Source organism: Anopheles gambiae, chromosome 3 (assembly GCF_943734735.2).
Source record: "Anopheles gambiae chromosome 3, idAnoGambNW_F1_1, whole genome shotgun sequence".
Classification (NCBI taxonomy): Eukaryota; Metazoa; Arthropoda; class Insecta; order Diptera; family Culicidae; genus Anopheles; species Anopheles gambiae.
In genome coordinates this window covers 26,018,154-26,033,859 of record NC_064602.1, presented here as the reverse complement: position 1 = coordinate 26,033,859, position 15,706 = coordinate 26,018,154, and the positions used below count along the sequence as shown (strand labels likewise).

The 15,706-nt window shown below is 45.7% G+C and overlaps 1 protein-coding gene across 1 annotated transcript; it reads right to left on the bottom strand.

Moving 5' to 3' along the window:
* Positions 1-7,505: 7,505 nt before the first annotated feature.
* On the bottom strand, positions 7,506-13,876 carry LOC133393679 (uncharacterized). The gene is made up of 2 exons (XM_061659618.1): positions 13,167-13,876; positions 7,506-13,093 (listed from the first exon to the last, which is right to left on the bottom strand). Exons 1-2 carry the CDS (start codon positions 13,222-13,224, stop codon positions 7,686-7,688), a joined length of 5,466 nt encoding a protein of 1,821 aa, XP_061515602.1. The 5' UTR covers positions 13,225-13,876; the 3' UTR covers positions 7,506-7,685.
* Between the last annotated feature and the right edge of the window lie 1,830 nt (positions 13,877-15,706).

Below are 15,706 nucleotides of genomic sequence, written 5' to 3'. Positions count from 1 at the left end.
TTTTTATTGTATAGGTATGAATTCCTTTTTATTCTCCTAATACTTAACTGAAGCTACTTAAATTAGTTATTAATTGGATTTTAATCTTACCAATCAGCTGTATGCTTCATATGAAACACGTCTTAACAAATAGCTTCATTTTGGATTTCTTCCAGAAAACTCATCGTACCTTTCCTGCATCATTTGACAACAGCTGATTGACCAATCTTTAGAGCAACCACGTCTAATCACGAAACACTTCTTTCTGCCATTTTATTCCTGTTCCCTCATTGTAGCATTTCGTTTCCCTTCGATCGTCTGTGCCTACAAAATGATGCCCAAACCGTGCTTGTCGTTTTCCTTCAACGCCCTACGATGACACACACCGACACCGCACACCGGAAAGCGCATTTCCCAAAACCGGATTGTACGGTTCTCTGCTCAGCATCGAATGGTGTCGCATCACGACGTCTAATTTCCATATCGAATTCCTATGCAAATTTGGCTTCATTTCTTCACTTCATCGAAATCGGATCGAGATCGAAGCAGGCGCACGTTGGTGGCTCAAATGAGCAGGCTTACGGAGGGGCGAATGAACTTACGGATGGTAGCATCTTTCCTTACTGTTTTGGAGGTACGGGTTCGGGATACGGGACACAACCAGGACACATGCAGGATGTCACGCGGACGGTTGTCTGGCTGGCTGGTTAGTTGTGCAAGCACGTTGTTTCGCGCTGAGCAGCTCATTTCCATTTTATTAATCAATTCCAGGCCACGTAAGCCACAGCGGATGGGAAGACAGAACAGGACGAACACTAAATGAACACTGCTGCCTCTTGTTAGCCGGTAACAAGGAACCTGATTTTCCCTGTACCAAAGCGTGATGGTCAGCTTTAACAGACCGGGAAAGTTGCCTTTTTTCCAAGGTTAAGGATTTTTTGTTTGCTATTCATATTTCCACGCTGCAACTGGCTACACGCATTTGACGGGATTTCGTGGAATTCGAATAGAAACAGAAATGAAAAATTCTTTTCATCGTGGCTCTTTTTATCTGTGTATGGATTTTTTCAATTTCCCTTCGAAATGAGTATTCCTCTCAACGGCTGGACTGAAACGATGCATACAATGTCGAATCAAAATTGGATCGTTTGGAAATGTTTTCCGCATCGATTTTATCGCCCTCCACTGGCCTTCACTTTAAAGGGACAGAAATGTAATTAAAAAGCTTTTTCCAGGCGGGGTTCATTCTACCCTTCCAACGATTGGAAATGATTATGTTATCGAAATTCTTCCGACAAAATGCACTTACGTTAGATACTGGCGGGCGTGTGGTAACACGAATAACTTACACTAGTTTGGAATGTGTCCCGGGTTTCGATGGAAAGGGTCACAAAATCTTTCTATGATTGCTTCCTTGCCCCTTTTCCGGTCCGACTCCGTTCACGATGGGATCGAAAATTGATTCCACCACAGAATGAAGCAAACCAAATTTGTTCCCGTGTGGGTGTGAGCTAAAACATACATTAACCCTCCGGGTTTTTTTTGTCGGGAAGGAAAATATTGAGCTCACGATTAAGAGAGAAAAAAAGATGTCCAGCATTCCTAATCTCCATCTGCATGGGCAGAACCTAACTGACCTAGACCAAACGCTGACCAAACTTTGGGACACATTGGGGAAAGGGCTACAAATCCTTTGGTGTGGCGAAGGACAAGCGAAGTAAAACACTGGACAGACACTTGCACGATCGGCCTAATCCTGTTGGTTGAAGACACACACTCACATAGAAGGCTTAACAGTGTGGGTGTGCCAGTGTGGTAAGGATTGTTGTAAATTGAAAACGTGCCCGAGGAAAAGGTCTTTTTTGTTTGGTCGGGTTTGAAGGGACTCATGTGCCGTAGGAGGTTGTTTTTGGTTCCGTTAGAAGATGAAATAAGCGAACATATTGCATTGTTTTAGTAAATCGGTTTGGTCTACTTTAGGGAAAGAAGTTATAAGAATTCAATTTGAATAATTTAAGGAAAAGTTTATTTTCACAAAATGTTGTTTAAAATGCGTATAGATGTAATCATACATTTAGTAAAGAAGTAATGGGTGTTGTGCATATTTTTATTTTTAGTTTTTTTTTCGGTGTGATGATGGTATTCAATAAATTACAGGACGGTAAGAACAGTTCTTCTTTAATTTGTCGTTCAAAACATGCACACTTGTAACAAATAGTGTAAAAAATATTTAAAAATGTAAACACGTATGAATTGTTCAATTTCTCTGCTTTTCAATATGATTGAATTAATCCTTACTTAATTATATTCAAACTAATAGTGGTTTATGGTTAACACATGAACAGATTTATAGATACCTTCAATTAAATTAAGAGTTGAAATAAGATAAATTCTATTAACATTTCAACCATATCCTTCATCTATTTTTTGTTGGATTCTGAGTTTAAAGGCAGAGAAAATAAACAAAATTTGAAGTATGATTTTTGATACCTTTTATGTTCATGAACATTTTCCAAACCTTTGGTGGAAGTGGTGTAAAAAAACGAGCAAAAAAACCTTATCTACGGAAACCCTTCCCAATCGCATATCACATCGGAAACGGAATCGGAAAAGATGAGGAAAAGATTAGTTCCAGCTTTTCTTGTGCTCTTTCTACCACCCCACATATCCCACCATAGCTCGTGACCAGATCGATATTCTTTGGACTTGATCCGTGGCAGCTGTCAGACGCTGCTTATCACAAACACACACACCGGCACACAAATCCTTCCACTCTGATCCTGTCATTCTAAGCCGTCCCCCCTTCACTGCTATGATGATTTCCTTCCGAACAACAGAACAAACCGTAAAGAACGGCCTTCAACCGGCGGGCGGGTTTGTCACTTTCTTATCATATTGCTGGCCTAAAGGGGCATATCTCTACATCCCACCACATCAAGCACACCATCAATCCCGATTGCTCATGCGATAAGGAAAAGGAAGGACGATTCTGACTCTGGTCTGTCTCAGTCCGTCTGTCACGAGTGGCATGTGATGAAAGAATCCTTCTGCCACTGCTGCTGATGCTGCTGCCAGATCATCACAAACGGGTGACGGCCGCCGACACGCGAATGTCCTGCGGTGATTGTGTGCTTTTTTAGGGTGTGCTCTAACGCATAGATATCGTACGGATGGAATGTGGTGATTCACGTCTTCTTTTTTTCATTTTCCCTCAAAGGATATGGATGGCAGAATGTGGCCACTGGAACCATCGCTGGGATGGGAGATGAATTTTTGGTGCATAGTGTTTGAGCTATGCTCATCTGTACGACTTGACTCGCATGATGCAATTGAGCTGATTTGGTCGGGTTTTTTTAGGTGTGTATGTACAGTGCATACAGTGCATGATGTGGTTGGTGTTTGGGGTTTGAGGTTTTGTAAATGCGATGGACGGCAGAAGCTTTACGAGCTCTGGATCGCCACAGGTTTCAATTTCGATAGAAGAAAAATGCAACGAAGCGGATGAGCCCAGAATCAACAAAAACCGGTGTCACTTTCGTGATTGAAATTCATTTCAGTTTGTTTTTCTTTACGTTTTGGTTGGCTTGGAACATGGTTGAGCATAGAGAAACATTACCGTAAACAGGCTTAAAGCTTGTTTATTTTTATTTAATGTAACAAAATGATGCCATAAGCATATAGTTTGAAAGAGTTAAAAAAATAATAAATCTATTAAAGCTGAAAAGGTGATTTATTGATAAAAAAAACACAAGTTGATCTTTACGATACTGTCTTTCAAACACCTATTTCTTTTATTGCTATTTCTTACCTTTACCTCTACCGGTACAATAGCACCGATAGTGCTACATTCGTCCAGTATCATGTGTATGTTAGATTGCTCCCCAAACTATATCTTGAAAGTGAAAGAGGCTTAACTATTACAGTCTCATGCATACAGCACTTTTCCACTCATCCGAAGGTATGTTCCACACTCAGCGTTTGGTGAAAATGTTGATTACATCCGTTTGCAACGATGCCATTCCGTATGCAAATGCAATCTTCTACAATACGTACCGACTGGCTTGCAACTCTCACCGGTGCGAGTGCGTTAGATTATGTTAATGAAAAAATGCCTGCCCTAGTATGCTGCTGGCATTTGGCCATCATAAATCACTCGCATTACATATGACCCATTCTCGAGTGCGACGCTAAGAATAGCAAACACACCAACACTCACCAGTGTGTGTGAGTGTGTACAATCTATTCTGATGATCCCAAGCGTGATCTCCTCTCGTCCGTATCGTTGAATGGACAAATATTTCTCCAGCTCACACTACTCACGCTTGGATACAGTTTGGAAGGAATTTCTCTTCGCAACAAAAAGCACAGCATGCATTCAATCTTGACCGAAGTGCACTTTTCGGTTGTGGAGGAAATTCTCCTCACACTGCTGCTGCAAAAAGGATCCGGTGGAAATTTATATGCAACGATAAGGCGATAAGGAGCATTGCCAGAGGAGCGATGATTTACTTGGAAGGAATTGTTCACCATCGCACGTAAACAATCAACGGAAGGATGAAGATACAAGTGTTAGGCATTGGGTTGATGAAGTACAACCGGCTAGGAGGGATCTCAATTTGTGGTGAAAGCTTTTGCCAGTTGAGTTTGAAAAGAAGAAAAAATAAATAGTTTTAAACTATCTCCTAAATAGTGTTTTAAATAGATATTTATATATTGGTAGAACTCATCATACAAAAGCTATTCAAACAGGTACGACCGAGCGTGGTGTATGAACCACAACCAGTATTACCTTTGGTGGTTTTTGGTTTGTGTTGTACCGAAGTAAAAACCCCTCTACTAAGGGTAAGATGGAGCTAGATACTTTGGTCAATGTTTGTGGTTGGTTGAATAAGTAAACCAACCCACAATGCACACATGCACATGCTCCAAACGAGGTGCGGCTCGTGTGAACGTGTAAGTTGACCGAGCAGAAAATCCTTCAGTTGTTTGTCAAATGTAAACGAGGTTCGGTCGAGTTTGGATTTGACCACTGTTTGTTTTATGCAACCAAACATAGATGGGGATTTATTGTGAGATGCAACACGACATGGTTCGTGCTAGATGGTAGTAAGCTACTTGAATGTGTGTATTTAATAAAAAAGAAGATATTGATTTTGCACCAATAACCATAATGTTAACACAAGCACGCAACGCTCTGGACAAGATGTTTCACATGCTCTGGATGATCGCAAACACAAGGAATGGTTTGAAGATTGTTCACAAACAACCGGTAAGAATGTTATCATTCTTGTACATCGATGTTTTACGCATCGTTTATCAGTGATGCTGTTTTCATTTTAAATTCACCGCAGGTCGACAATATGCATGAAAATAAGTCCCTCGCAGCCTAGCTGGAATGTGGACACCAACATTCCAAGTGGAGAGCTCAGTGTATATATATTTTTTTGTGGAAAATTTCTGCATTCATTAATCGAGGTAGCGATGCTGCCAGCCCTCCACCTCCCGAGTGACAGGCGTAATGCGCTGACGGACCATTAAGATGCGCCGGCCGGCCCGCGCTTATAAGGCATTAAAATAGATGTTGTAATTGGTTTGAAATACGTGAAATGTTTCTATTTCTTGTGTGCATGGTACTTGCCACTGCATGCAGCGCTTGGGACGAAGGGCGGGCTGCATTAATTTGGACTTTATGGTGAAGCTGCATTCTGCATACTGAATGATTGATGTGAAATTTGAAGCGTTGGGTTTGAAGGCGAGTTAGTTTTGCGCTGTGTGTGGTCCAGCGTTGGAGCAGGTTCGGTGGGAATTAATTAAAGAGTGTGAGAATTAGTGACAGGCATGGTTTGTTAGAAAAAGTCTAGTACTCTAATACTCCTTAGATGGGAAATTAATTGTGAGATGGGGAAATAAAATTCCACTTGTCTTTACAGCAATCTTCATTAATTAGCTTCGTTGATTTTTAACATGGTAGCAAAATTTTTGACCTTCTTAACTTTTTTGTTCTTAGCATACTTATACTGAATATAATTAGGTACCCGCAATTAATCTTTTGGGAGTTTGTTGATAATTTGTCACCTATTCAATGAATTATTTTTTCTAAGAAGTTGAATTTTAAATCTTTTTTAAATTTGAGTTTCATTTCTCCCCAACATCTATTTAAATTGTTTGAGTCAATATTTTGACATTTACAAGAACGATGTCCCTTTTTTACATGCTTCAATCAAGATAACTCAGTCTCCGTTAGCGTAAGTTGTCATGTTCCGGCAATTGCTTCATGAGTAAATTAATCTTAGTACATCGTTTAATCTGACGTTTTGACATTTTGCTTATCGTGTTATTTCCTTTTCGCCTTGCTAACATTGCACCACTCACTCCCAGTCAGAGTGCACTGTGGTGTATCCAAGAAGAACCGCTTGAAACGGCCGTTACAAGAGCGAGGTGCATATTATCGTTTTGTAATTGTTTTCTTTTATTGCAATCCCAACACAGGCAGGCACACGGCACATTGGCATCGAATGCATAATTCATCTTTGCAGCAGAACAGTGCAGTTTACGCTTTTCCCGCGTATCGTAACGGAACCGGCTTTGGTTTTGCTAGCTTGTTTTTTGTTCCATCCAAAAGCCGAACGCAGTCTGTATGAATGTTAGCTAATTTCTCAACACCGAGCGGAACAGGAGCCGGTAGTCCCCGTTGTGTGATAACACGCGAACGGCTGGAACCTGTCATCGGCCTTGCTGGGGCAGGATCAAATATCATACCCCCCGTGCGTGTGTGTGAGTGTGACACGGCTTTCATGGTGGATTTTATGTTTCATTAGCACTTCGCTGACGGACTCGCCGGGTGCGGTTGATGGATTTCAGCGCAATTTGTTGTTTGCCGACCGGGTGAGAGCGAGAGAGAAAAAACCAAGCGAGCGGCGGTGCGTTCATCCGGGTTAACCGGTCGGTTTGGCGGGTTCGATTTCCCGGCCAGCGATCGATCACACGCCCGATCATGTGAAACTCGATAAGACCTTCAGTGGGGGTTCGCCGGGATGGACGTTAGCAAACAGGAACTTTTCGCTCGTTCGCAGTGGAATGGAGGGGAAAAAAAACTAGCAGCTAACAAGCGTGGCAGTGTCAGCATGAAAAACAATGGAAAATGTAAAACCCGCGAGAGCGGGGAAGAAATATCAGGTGGAGAAGACGAACTGTCGCGTAACGGCTGGGCTGGTCCGGAAAAGGAAATTTGTTATTGACTAGCTTAAGAGGCCCGGTTACAGTGCTACGCACGGAAACTCCAGGCTGCACAGAAACAACTGGAGCATGCCACCTCGTTCCTCGTGGAAATTGGAAGTCTCATGGCATTCCAAGGAAAGATTGCTGGAGAGCCTGGAAATGTGGGGTGTTCAGTCAAAGTCAGGTGCGCATGGAACGTGGTGCATGAAGTAAAGCTCCACCTTCCAGCATGGAAGTTCAATTGATTGTCCCGTCGTTTACGTGATCGTTTTGGTTGCAGGCGCTGCATGAAACGAAAATGCAGTAAGGATAGCCAAGGAAGATGTACACATGTATTGTTTGTATTTTGCTGCCGTCTTGTTCTAGGTTCTGGTAGATGTATTGTTAGTGAATAGCCGGTTCAAACTGAAAGAATGGATATTTATATTTATGTAATGTCTAATTTTCTGTTTTCAGTAATTACGTCACACTCTGGTTCAGTAGAAGAATCATCTGTCAACGACCTCTCGGTAGACGATGTTGCTTGTGGAGACACCTTCCTCGTCAGCGCGTTTCGGGTTCGGTATCAGCACAGCAATGTTCGCTCGTGATGTCACCCGCGAGAGTGCAACGTATAGCTGGCCATGGGCGAAAACATCTTGCGGCAGATATAGGCCCAAATGGTGAAGCGATTGCCCTTGCGACTTGTTGATGGTCATCGCAAAGCACACTTGCACCGGAAACTGTTTACGGCGGATCTGGAACGGGTGACCCTTATCGTTGCTGTCACAGAAGATCCGTGGAAGCAGGACGTCTTCGTCTCTCCGCGTGCCTGTCAGAATTTTAGCGTGTAAACAGTTTCGCTTTAGGCCTACAATTTGCAAACGCGTACCGTTACACAATCCCATGTCGGAATTAAGATTGCGCAATAAAAGTACTGGTGCAAATCGTTTCAGCCGCAAGCGATGCACTGGGATGCCGCTGACATTGAGTGTGTTCAAGTATTCGGAAGGAAGTTGCAGATGCTCGTGTTCCTCCGGGTTGACCAATGTATCGACCGAACGGTACTCCTGTTCCGGTCCAGGAATTCGGTCTAGGACCAGGTTGTTCACGCTGGCAACATCCACGTTAAGCGGCGACAGAATAGCCCGATCCGAAAAGAATGACGGATGTTGGAAGTGCCGTTGCATGTCCGGGTAGATTTTGTCGATCAGGGTGTTAAGGTCGTTTGTCGGATTCGCAGTATGGGGCACAATCATATCGTGCGGTATTTTTGCCAACGATGGATCCAGTCCTGCAAACGTATCGTGCCGTCCTTCACCGATACGAAGCAGAAGGTTGGCAAAATCTCGCAACTCACTGGCTTGGTTCGCGTTTGGTGCCGTGCGTACCCGCATGTTATCGCGCAATTGTAGCGACCTAAACAGGGGCCATAATGTGCTCTTCTTGATGCACTCGTTGATGATTTGTGCATCCGTGCCCTTCGGTACGATCGGTAAAATTTGCCGAAAGTCACCGGACAGCAGCACCACCTTACCGCCGAAAGGAAGCTGCACACCCGTTATGTCCTGCAGGGTCCGATCGACTGCTTCGAGAGCAAACCGACTGCTCATCGACGCCTCATCCCAAACGATCAGTGCTGTTTGTCGAAGCATTTCGGCCCGTTTCGACTGAACCGTAATGCTACAGGTGGAATGATTGTTTAAGTCCAGCGGCAACTTAAACGTGGAGTGTACTGTTTTCCCTCCTGTAAGCAACAGTGCTGCTATGCCGCTTGCTGCAGTTGCGAGCGCAATTTCTCCGCAGCGACGGACGTGTGCCAGTATCTTTTCTACCAAAAAAGATTTACCCGTTCCACCAGGGCCATCCAGGAAGAATAACCGTTGGTCACCAGCGTTCGCTTGGCTTGCCGCCGTCGCTAATTGACGATCGATTGCCGCCGTGACCGTTTCGTACACCATGCGTTGTTCGTCGTTGAGCTGATGTACGGTGGCAAGGGTAGCATCGAGATCCGTGATCAGATACGATCGTTCAGCGATAATGAACTCGTTGACATCATCATCGTCCATGATGTGTGCCTGAACGTGTTCATACTCCGAAAGCTGAGGCATTCCTGGGAAACTGGTCAAATCCTTCGATGGCGTCGTACCGCGCAGGTAGCGATCGATGTCACTCAGCGCCCGGAAGTGTTCAACATCACGTAGCAGCTTATTCAGGTCGGATTCCTCCGTCGTGTACCGGTCGCGATTGCGGTGGTGAAAATCTTCACTCATTTCACTCGCATAGCTTTCCCACAGGGTGCGCGGGTTTTGTGGCATCCCAGACGAAAGGATGAGTGCGAAGAAATGGCGCAACTGGGCGGGCATACGATAAGTGGCCGCTTCTTCTAGAGCACGATCCCACTCGGAATCATCCTCAAGCAGCCCTTCGTTGATGGCAGCCTGCTGAAACGTTTCGCACACCGAACCGTTAACAGTACGCAGATCCTCGTACGATGTTGGACCCTTGCGGTAGCAAAGAAGCAACCGTAAGCAGTAGCGTTCCATAAGCTGCATGCTACAGGACACCATTCGGCCGATCACTGTCTTGTGCCCGGTACGTATGCGACGGATCCAGTGCTTTGTTCCCGGTTCCTGCCACGGTAGTCGCTGGTTCGCAGTTGGTTTCGCGTACCGGTAGTACGTCGGGACATCGTGATACAGGAGCGCTCTGGCAAAGTTGTCATGTGCCGCCAGCTGGAAGAATCGTGTCAACATGGTATGGTTACCACGGTTTAATACGCACGAAACGGTTTCGTTTGCCCGGAAAAACACGTTCTGTTGATTTTCCAGATGGATAGGCAGTGTAACAACGGTGTGCGTTTTTGCTTGCAACTCAAAGCGCATTATTCGCCAGCAGCTGTCCGTCGGTGAAAGGTAGCGTGCATCGATATGCTGCTGAATTTCATCGTTGCCTACCGCCAGGGTAACGCTCAGACGGTCGTGCCCCTTGTACACGTATTTGTACAAATATTTCACGCTGCTGATCGAAGTACACACCTCAACGTTGATGTGGCAATTGTACTTATGCGTGAACCATGGGTTGTAGGGCACGACGTACCGGTTGTCCAGCTCGATTCCTTTCACCGTCACACTGCGCCCATTGTTACGACGACGGTACTGTGGATAGCCATTATCCATGCTGCGCGTCTGTTCGCAGAATGACTTTGGGAACCCTTTTTCGCATGTACCATCCTTCATGCAAGGTGCGGCAGGATTGGCAGCCCCACACGGTCCATGCATCATACAGCTCTGTACCGTCTCGAACAGTTGCGACGACGTTGCAGGATTAGGAAGTTCGGCAGACACGATCTTGTCGTAGTCTGCCGGGGTCTGCGGTTTGTCTTCCTCGGCGAGAATCACGAGTATGTGTGCATGGGGAAGGCCACGTTTTTGGAACTCGATCACGTGAATGCGAGCTACCTCAATCCCGAGAACTCCCATGGTTAGGTCATTCAGTATGGCTTTCAGCTTTAACCGAAAGACACGTACGATAACATCGGGTCGATCCGGGGCCTGCTGACGTGGAAGTAGGCACTGTGTGATTTCCGGCCACTTCGGATTGCACGTGACGGTGATAAACAGGTCCGGTTTACCCAAAGCTCGAACAATAGCCATTGCGTCTTGATATTGCGCTCGCATATATCGATTGCTACCGACAAATGATGGTCCGAGAATAACACGCGTGCCCGTACGCGACAGGTTCGAGGGCGGATCGATGATGGAACGACGGGGTGCAACAGGTGGTTCTTGCACTACAGGGATTTCCACAGCCACATTAGGCAAATTATCGGGATGAAGATCCGCGATGGTACCTTCAGCGCCGGCAAGATCCATAAAGCCCGTGTACGCCTCAGTGCGAAGTTGTGCCTGGTGCTCTCGCAAATATTTCAACCGCTGCATCTCTATCTTACAGTACTGGTCTACACAGTACTGCTGAAACAATCGTCCGGCACGATGCATAAGCGTTTGAGCGTTTTCCCGCCAGGCTATGCGATATGCGGCATATTCGCGTGGCGTTATTTGATTTGCTGAACGCTCTGCTCCATCCAACTCAGGATTAGGATCCTCAGCAGCATCATCATTTTCATCTATGTGCGCCGCTCCGTTGCTCGAACTTGTTGGTCTGCTTGGTTGTTGCTGCTGTCTGGTTCGGCGCTGTACCTTTGGCATACCGTAAGTCCAACCGGTTTCACCTCGCGGAAACAGAATCGGGTATTGGAGTGCATCTGCCAACTGGTTGGTATCAAACACAGGCTGCAAGTATCCTGTGGCACGATGCTGCAGCACAATATCGCGTGTATGTTCCGTGGCTCCGGTAGTATCATCGCACACGAACACGCCACCAACTTCATCTGCAGTCGGTGCATTGTAACGCCGTTGATCGATGCCTGGTATACGCGAGTGGATGCAAAGCCGCAGATCATCTCGAACAGACATCCGTTCGTACGCATGCTTAAACATCTCTGCAATCGGATTGTGAGTCGAAAAAACACGTTGCAAAATGGCCAATATTTCACGATTCAGCTCACTACCATATGCTATGGCCCGAGCGTTCAGCATTTCGTCGTACTGACCCTCCGAGCTTGAATCATAAAAGTACAGCTGTGCGTAGCATGGTGGACGTCCTGGAAGCACAGCGAGCGAACCGATTCGATGGCAAAGCGCACCTTGTATGCGATAGTTGTAAATTCCACCGTGACCGACTCGTAGATCCTGGCGTACTGGGTCATTTCCTCGTATTGAGGCACCGATAGAGGTGAAGGCAAACGCATTATTGTATCGCCGGATGTTGAGCAGAAATTGCGGCACGTCAAATAGTTGGCGCAACTCTGCTGGCGGTTCGGGAAACGGTGGAAGCACAACTTGTCCACTGTTGCAGCACACACTGGGCGGCTCTCCAGGCCACTTGAGAGCGGAACAGAAATTGCAAGGTACGCGTGGTGCAAGCGTATGAAGCGAGGGACAACTGTACGACTCATGGTTCCCATGTGCTACTCTCAGATGGCCGGTCATACGACGCCGGGCTATGAATTGTCGCTGCTGATCTGCTTCATGGTCGCGAAGATGGCGCACGTATGTTTGTAGCTGCTGATGTATTGGCACTCGGATAGCAACTGCTGCAGTTGGGTCTACCAATGCTGGTGTTGGTGCTGGTGCTGGTGCTGGTACTGGTGCTGATGCTGGTGCTGGGGCGCGGTTGACCACAGTTGCGACATTCGGAGTTTGCACCATGCGCTTCCTGGCATTGTACAGTGCCTGTCGCTTTCTGGCGAGCCTTGCCTTCTTCTCGGGTGGTGTTTCATCCGGTGGGGTGGAGTACCGTCCAGCGATTTCATTGAGCAAATCATCGTCAATATTCCTTCGTAGTTGTTGTTGTTGCAAGATTGCTGGAGCTCCTGATAAGGATGTCCCGGCCGAAGTAGACGGTACAGCCTGTTGGTCGTCCTGTACAGCTGCCACCGTAGGAGCTGCTCCCGCGAGGCGCTTCTTGGCCCTGTACAGCGCTTGTCGCTTTCTGGCGAGCCTTGCCTTCTTCTCGGGTGGTGTTTCATCCGGTGGGGTGGAGTATCGTCCAGCGATTTCATTGAGCAATTCGTCGTCCGTATTCCTTCGTTGTTGTTGTTGCAGGATTGCAGAAGCTGCTGATAAGGATGACCCGGCCAAAGTTGAAGGTACAGCCTGTTGGTCGTCCTGTACAGCTGCCAGCGTAGGAGCTGCACCCGGGAGGCGCTTCTTGGCCCTGTACAACGCCTGTCGCTTCCTTTGAAGCCTTGCTTTCTTTTCGTTCGGAGTTTCTTCCGGTGGAGTGAGATTCTGTGAGACGATATCACTTACGGAGGGCTGCATGGTTTGTGGATAGGGTTCTGTAACTGGGGCTGTTGAAAATTGTAAAACAAAAAAAAAATTTAGATAAGTGCTGTGAATAAAAGAAAGTAGGAAATATTATACCTGACATGATGTCAATCATAGGGCAACCGTTGCCCACACTTTCCTCATTATGCTCCATATCGTAGCAAAAACAGAATTGCAAGAAAACGCCGGAACACAGAAACACAGGAACACAGGAACACAGGAACACACGTTCCACGCAGGAACAACAAATTGAACCACAAAACGTACACGAAACGTACGTTACGAAAATAATCTCCTTACACTAAATCTACACTGCCCTGCGTACTAAACTACACTACAATACACAACACTTTTCTAAACTACACTACACTATACTTCACCATGCGCACCTAAAGAAATTAACCTAATACTCAAACTAAACTAAAAAAACTGGAAATCAACTTAAAAAAGTGTAAATCGCACCTATAACCGTATTAATAAACGATATTCGTTTTGTCAAAAAATATATCATATCGCGTAGCCAACTCGATCGTTCGCTCGCCCGCTCGCTTGCTCGTACGCGCATGCGCTGGCAGGGGCTCGCAAGGGCGAGTCGATAGTGTGCGCACTGCTCGGTCGAGTTCGGAAAGCGAGGAAACGGTTGAGCACCCCTGCAGCGTTGGTCGTGCTCACGATGGTAGGGGTATTCGTCGTGCGGTCGTGCGAGCGTGATGGTGTTATACGGCAGCGAAGGCAGAACGGGCGAGATAGAAACAGCGTAACGCAAAGTGTGACATCGAGCGTCAGCGTTAACGAAAATTTATATATAGATTAAGTTTGTCGTTTTTTACCGTTGGAGTCGATTTTTCACCAAACGAGAAGGTGAGTTAGTGTTTGGAGAGAGGATGAAAAGGTCTTGCCGGTTTACTGATACCTTTATTTGGCATCACGTAATAGATTGGTCAGAAATATTACATACTTTTGAAGTCGCCAGCAGCATGCAAATACATAAAAACTTTGCTTTTTCCGTACTTTCGCAAATGTGAACAATTTTCATTTGGAAAACCAACCATGAAAACATTTAATGTTCTAGTTTACTATCCTTTAAATTACCGGAATGTTTTCTACTACATCGTCTGCTTTACCCGTGAATGTAAAACACTTAACATCCCCGACAACACTCAAAACCTTCATGTGCAAAACAAAAAACAGTTCAAGAGACAGAGCGCTAAAAAAAAGCAAACGTTAGGTACACGAAGTCCTTTTTCGTCCAATAAGCACTCAATTAAAAATAATTGCGACAGCACAATGACCGCGACTACGGTAAGTGGGTGAAAGCAACAAAACAAAAAAAAAACGGTCCCAAAACTGAAAAGCAAAAGAGCACACTCGACTACACCCTGCCGCACAATAGACGGATGCAATTTAAATTTATTTATACATGCATCGCTGAGTGAACTGGCGCGCTGTGACTGTGACACGCATTGCAATGTAAGTAAGGTTGAGGGTTGCCCACCCGCCATCTTGGGCCGGCGGGGAGCAATACCGAAACGTCCAGAAATTCAGGCCAAAATCGTTGACTTTGTTCTTGCACTGCACTTTGGTTGCAGCGTTGCAGCTGGCCTAGCAGAGGGCGTACTGTCTCGCGCTCTCGACTGTCAGCCTTGTCTAGTCACGCTGATGGACTTGACGCGCTCGACAAGGGGCAGAGGGTTCTTTAACAATTCAAATGCGATTCGCGCTACTGTTGGCTGTTGTCTGTTGGTTTGTCTTTTGGACTGGAGCTGGACGAGTGTTGTTCGACAGACTCGCCTGCCCTGTTCGGAACATACCGCAACACGACCAGCTCGCCCAGTAAAGTTAAAACTTGTTGAACGCTGAAAACTCATGTCCGTAACTTCCTCTCCTCACACAACGCCACACGCCGCCGAGGCGAATCGTTATGGCAAATGGCCACTTTCGGCTTTTAGCAAGTCACTGCATAATAACGTTCGCTTCTGCTGGTAGTCCAAACTTTTAGCACCCGCTATGCAAATCGACAGCTTTGGATGGGTGTGAGTCGGTGTGCGGTTTTTTTCTTCTTCTTTTGTTCTCATTTTTCCCCTACCAGGCTGGGTCAAGCTCGTGCGAAATGGGTCTCGGTCGGGTTCGGAAAATGTCCGCTGCAGGGTGAAAACTTTTGTCTGCCGGTTTTGTCTCTCAACAGGTACAAGAGTGAGCACAGAAATCCTTAAATTAGACTAAATTAGTTAGAGAGTTATAGGAGGTTATTCCGTTGAGGAGTTCCGAACTGGAACCTAGCACTTTTGAGTGATTGTTTGGTTTGTTACAATGTTAACTGAGAGGGCAGTAGATTGCATAGGATCTCGTTAATTGATGCTTTTATTTCATTAGTCACTGTTCCTCATTGAACAAAAAATGTTTTAAAACAGAAACAAACAAGTAATTTCATGTCTATTTGCCTTTAGTATATTGGCCGAAGTATACATCATTGCAACACTGCAATAAACCGTAACACAGTTTTTGCACTTGTTTTTTAATCACCAATCGATTATTCAATTCCGTTTTTCTGAAACGATAACGAATTCCCCCGCGAAGGTCTACAGTTATAAGATTAAAAGTACATCTGGTTTGTATAATTTCAAGCAAAATGAAAA

What these genes read in the sequence shown, in the direction of transcription:
- LOC133393679 (XM_061659618.1), bottom strand. Translation starts at nt 13,224, where the DNA reads ATGGAGCATAATGAGGAAAGTGTGGGCAACGGTTGCCCTATGATTGAC. An exon ending in TATGATTGACATCATGTCAG is followed by an intron (nt 13,094 to 13,166) that starts GTATAATATTTC and finishes AATTTTCAACAG; the next exon opens with CCCCAGTTACAGAACCCTAT.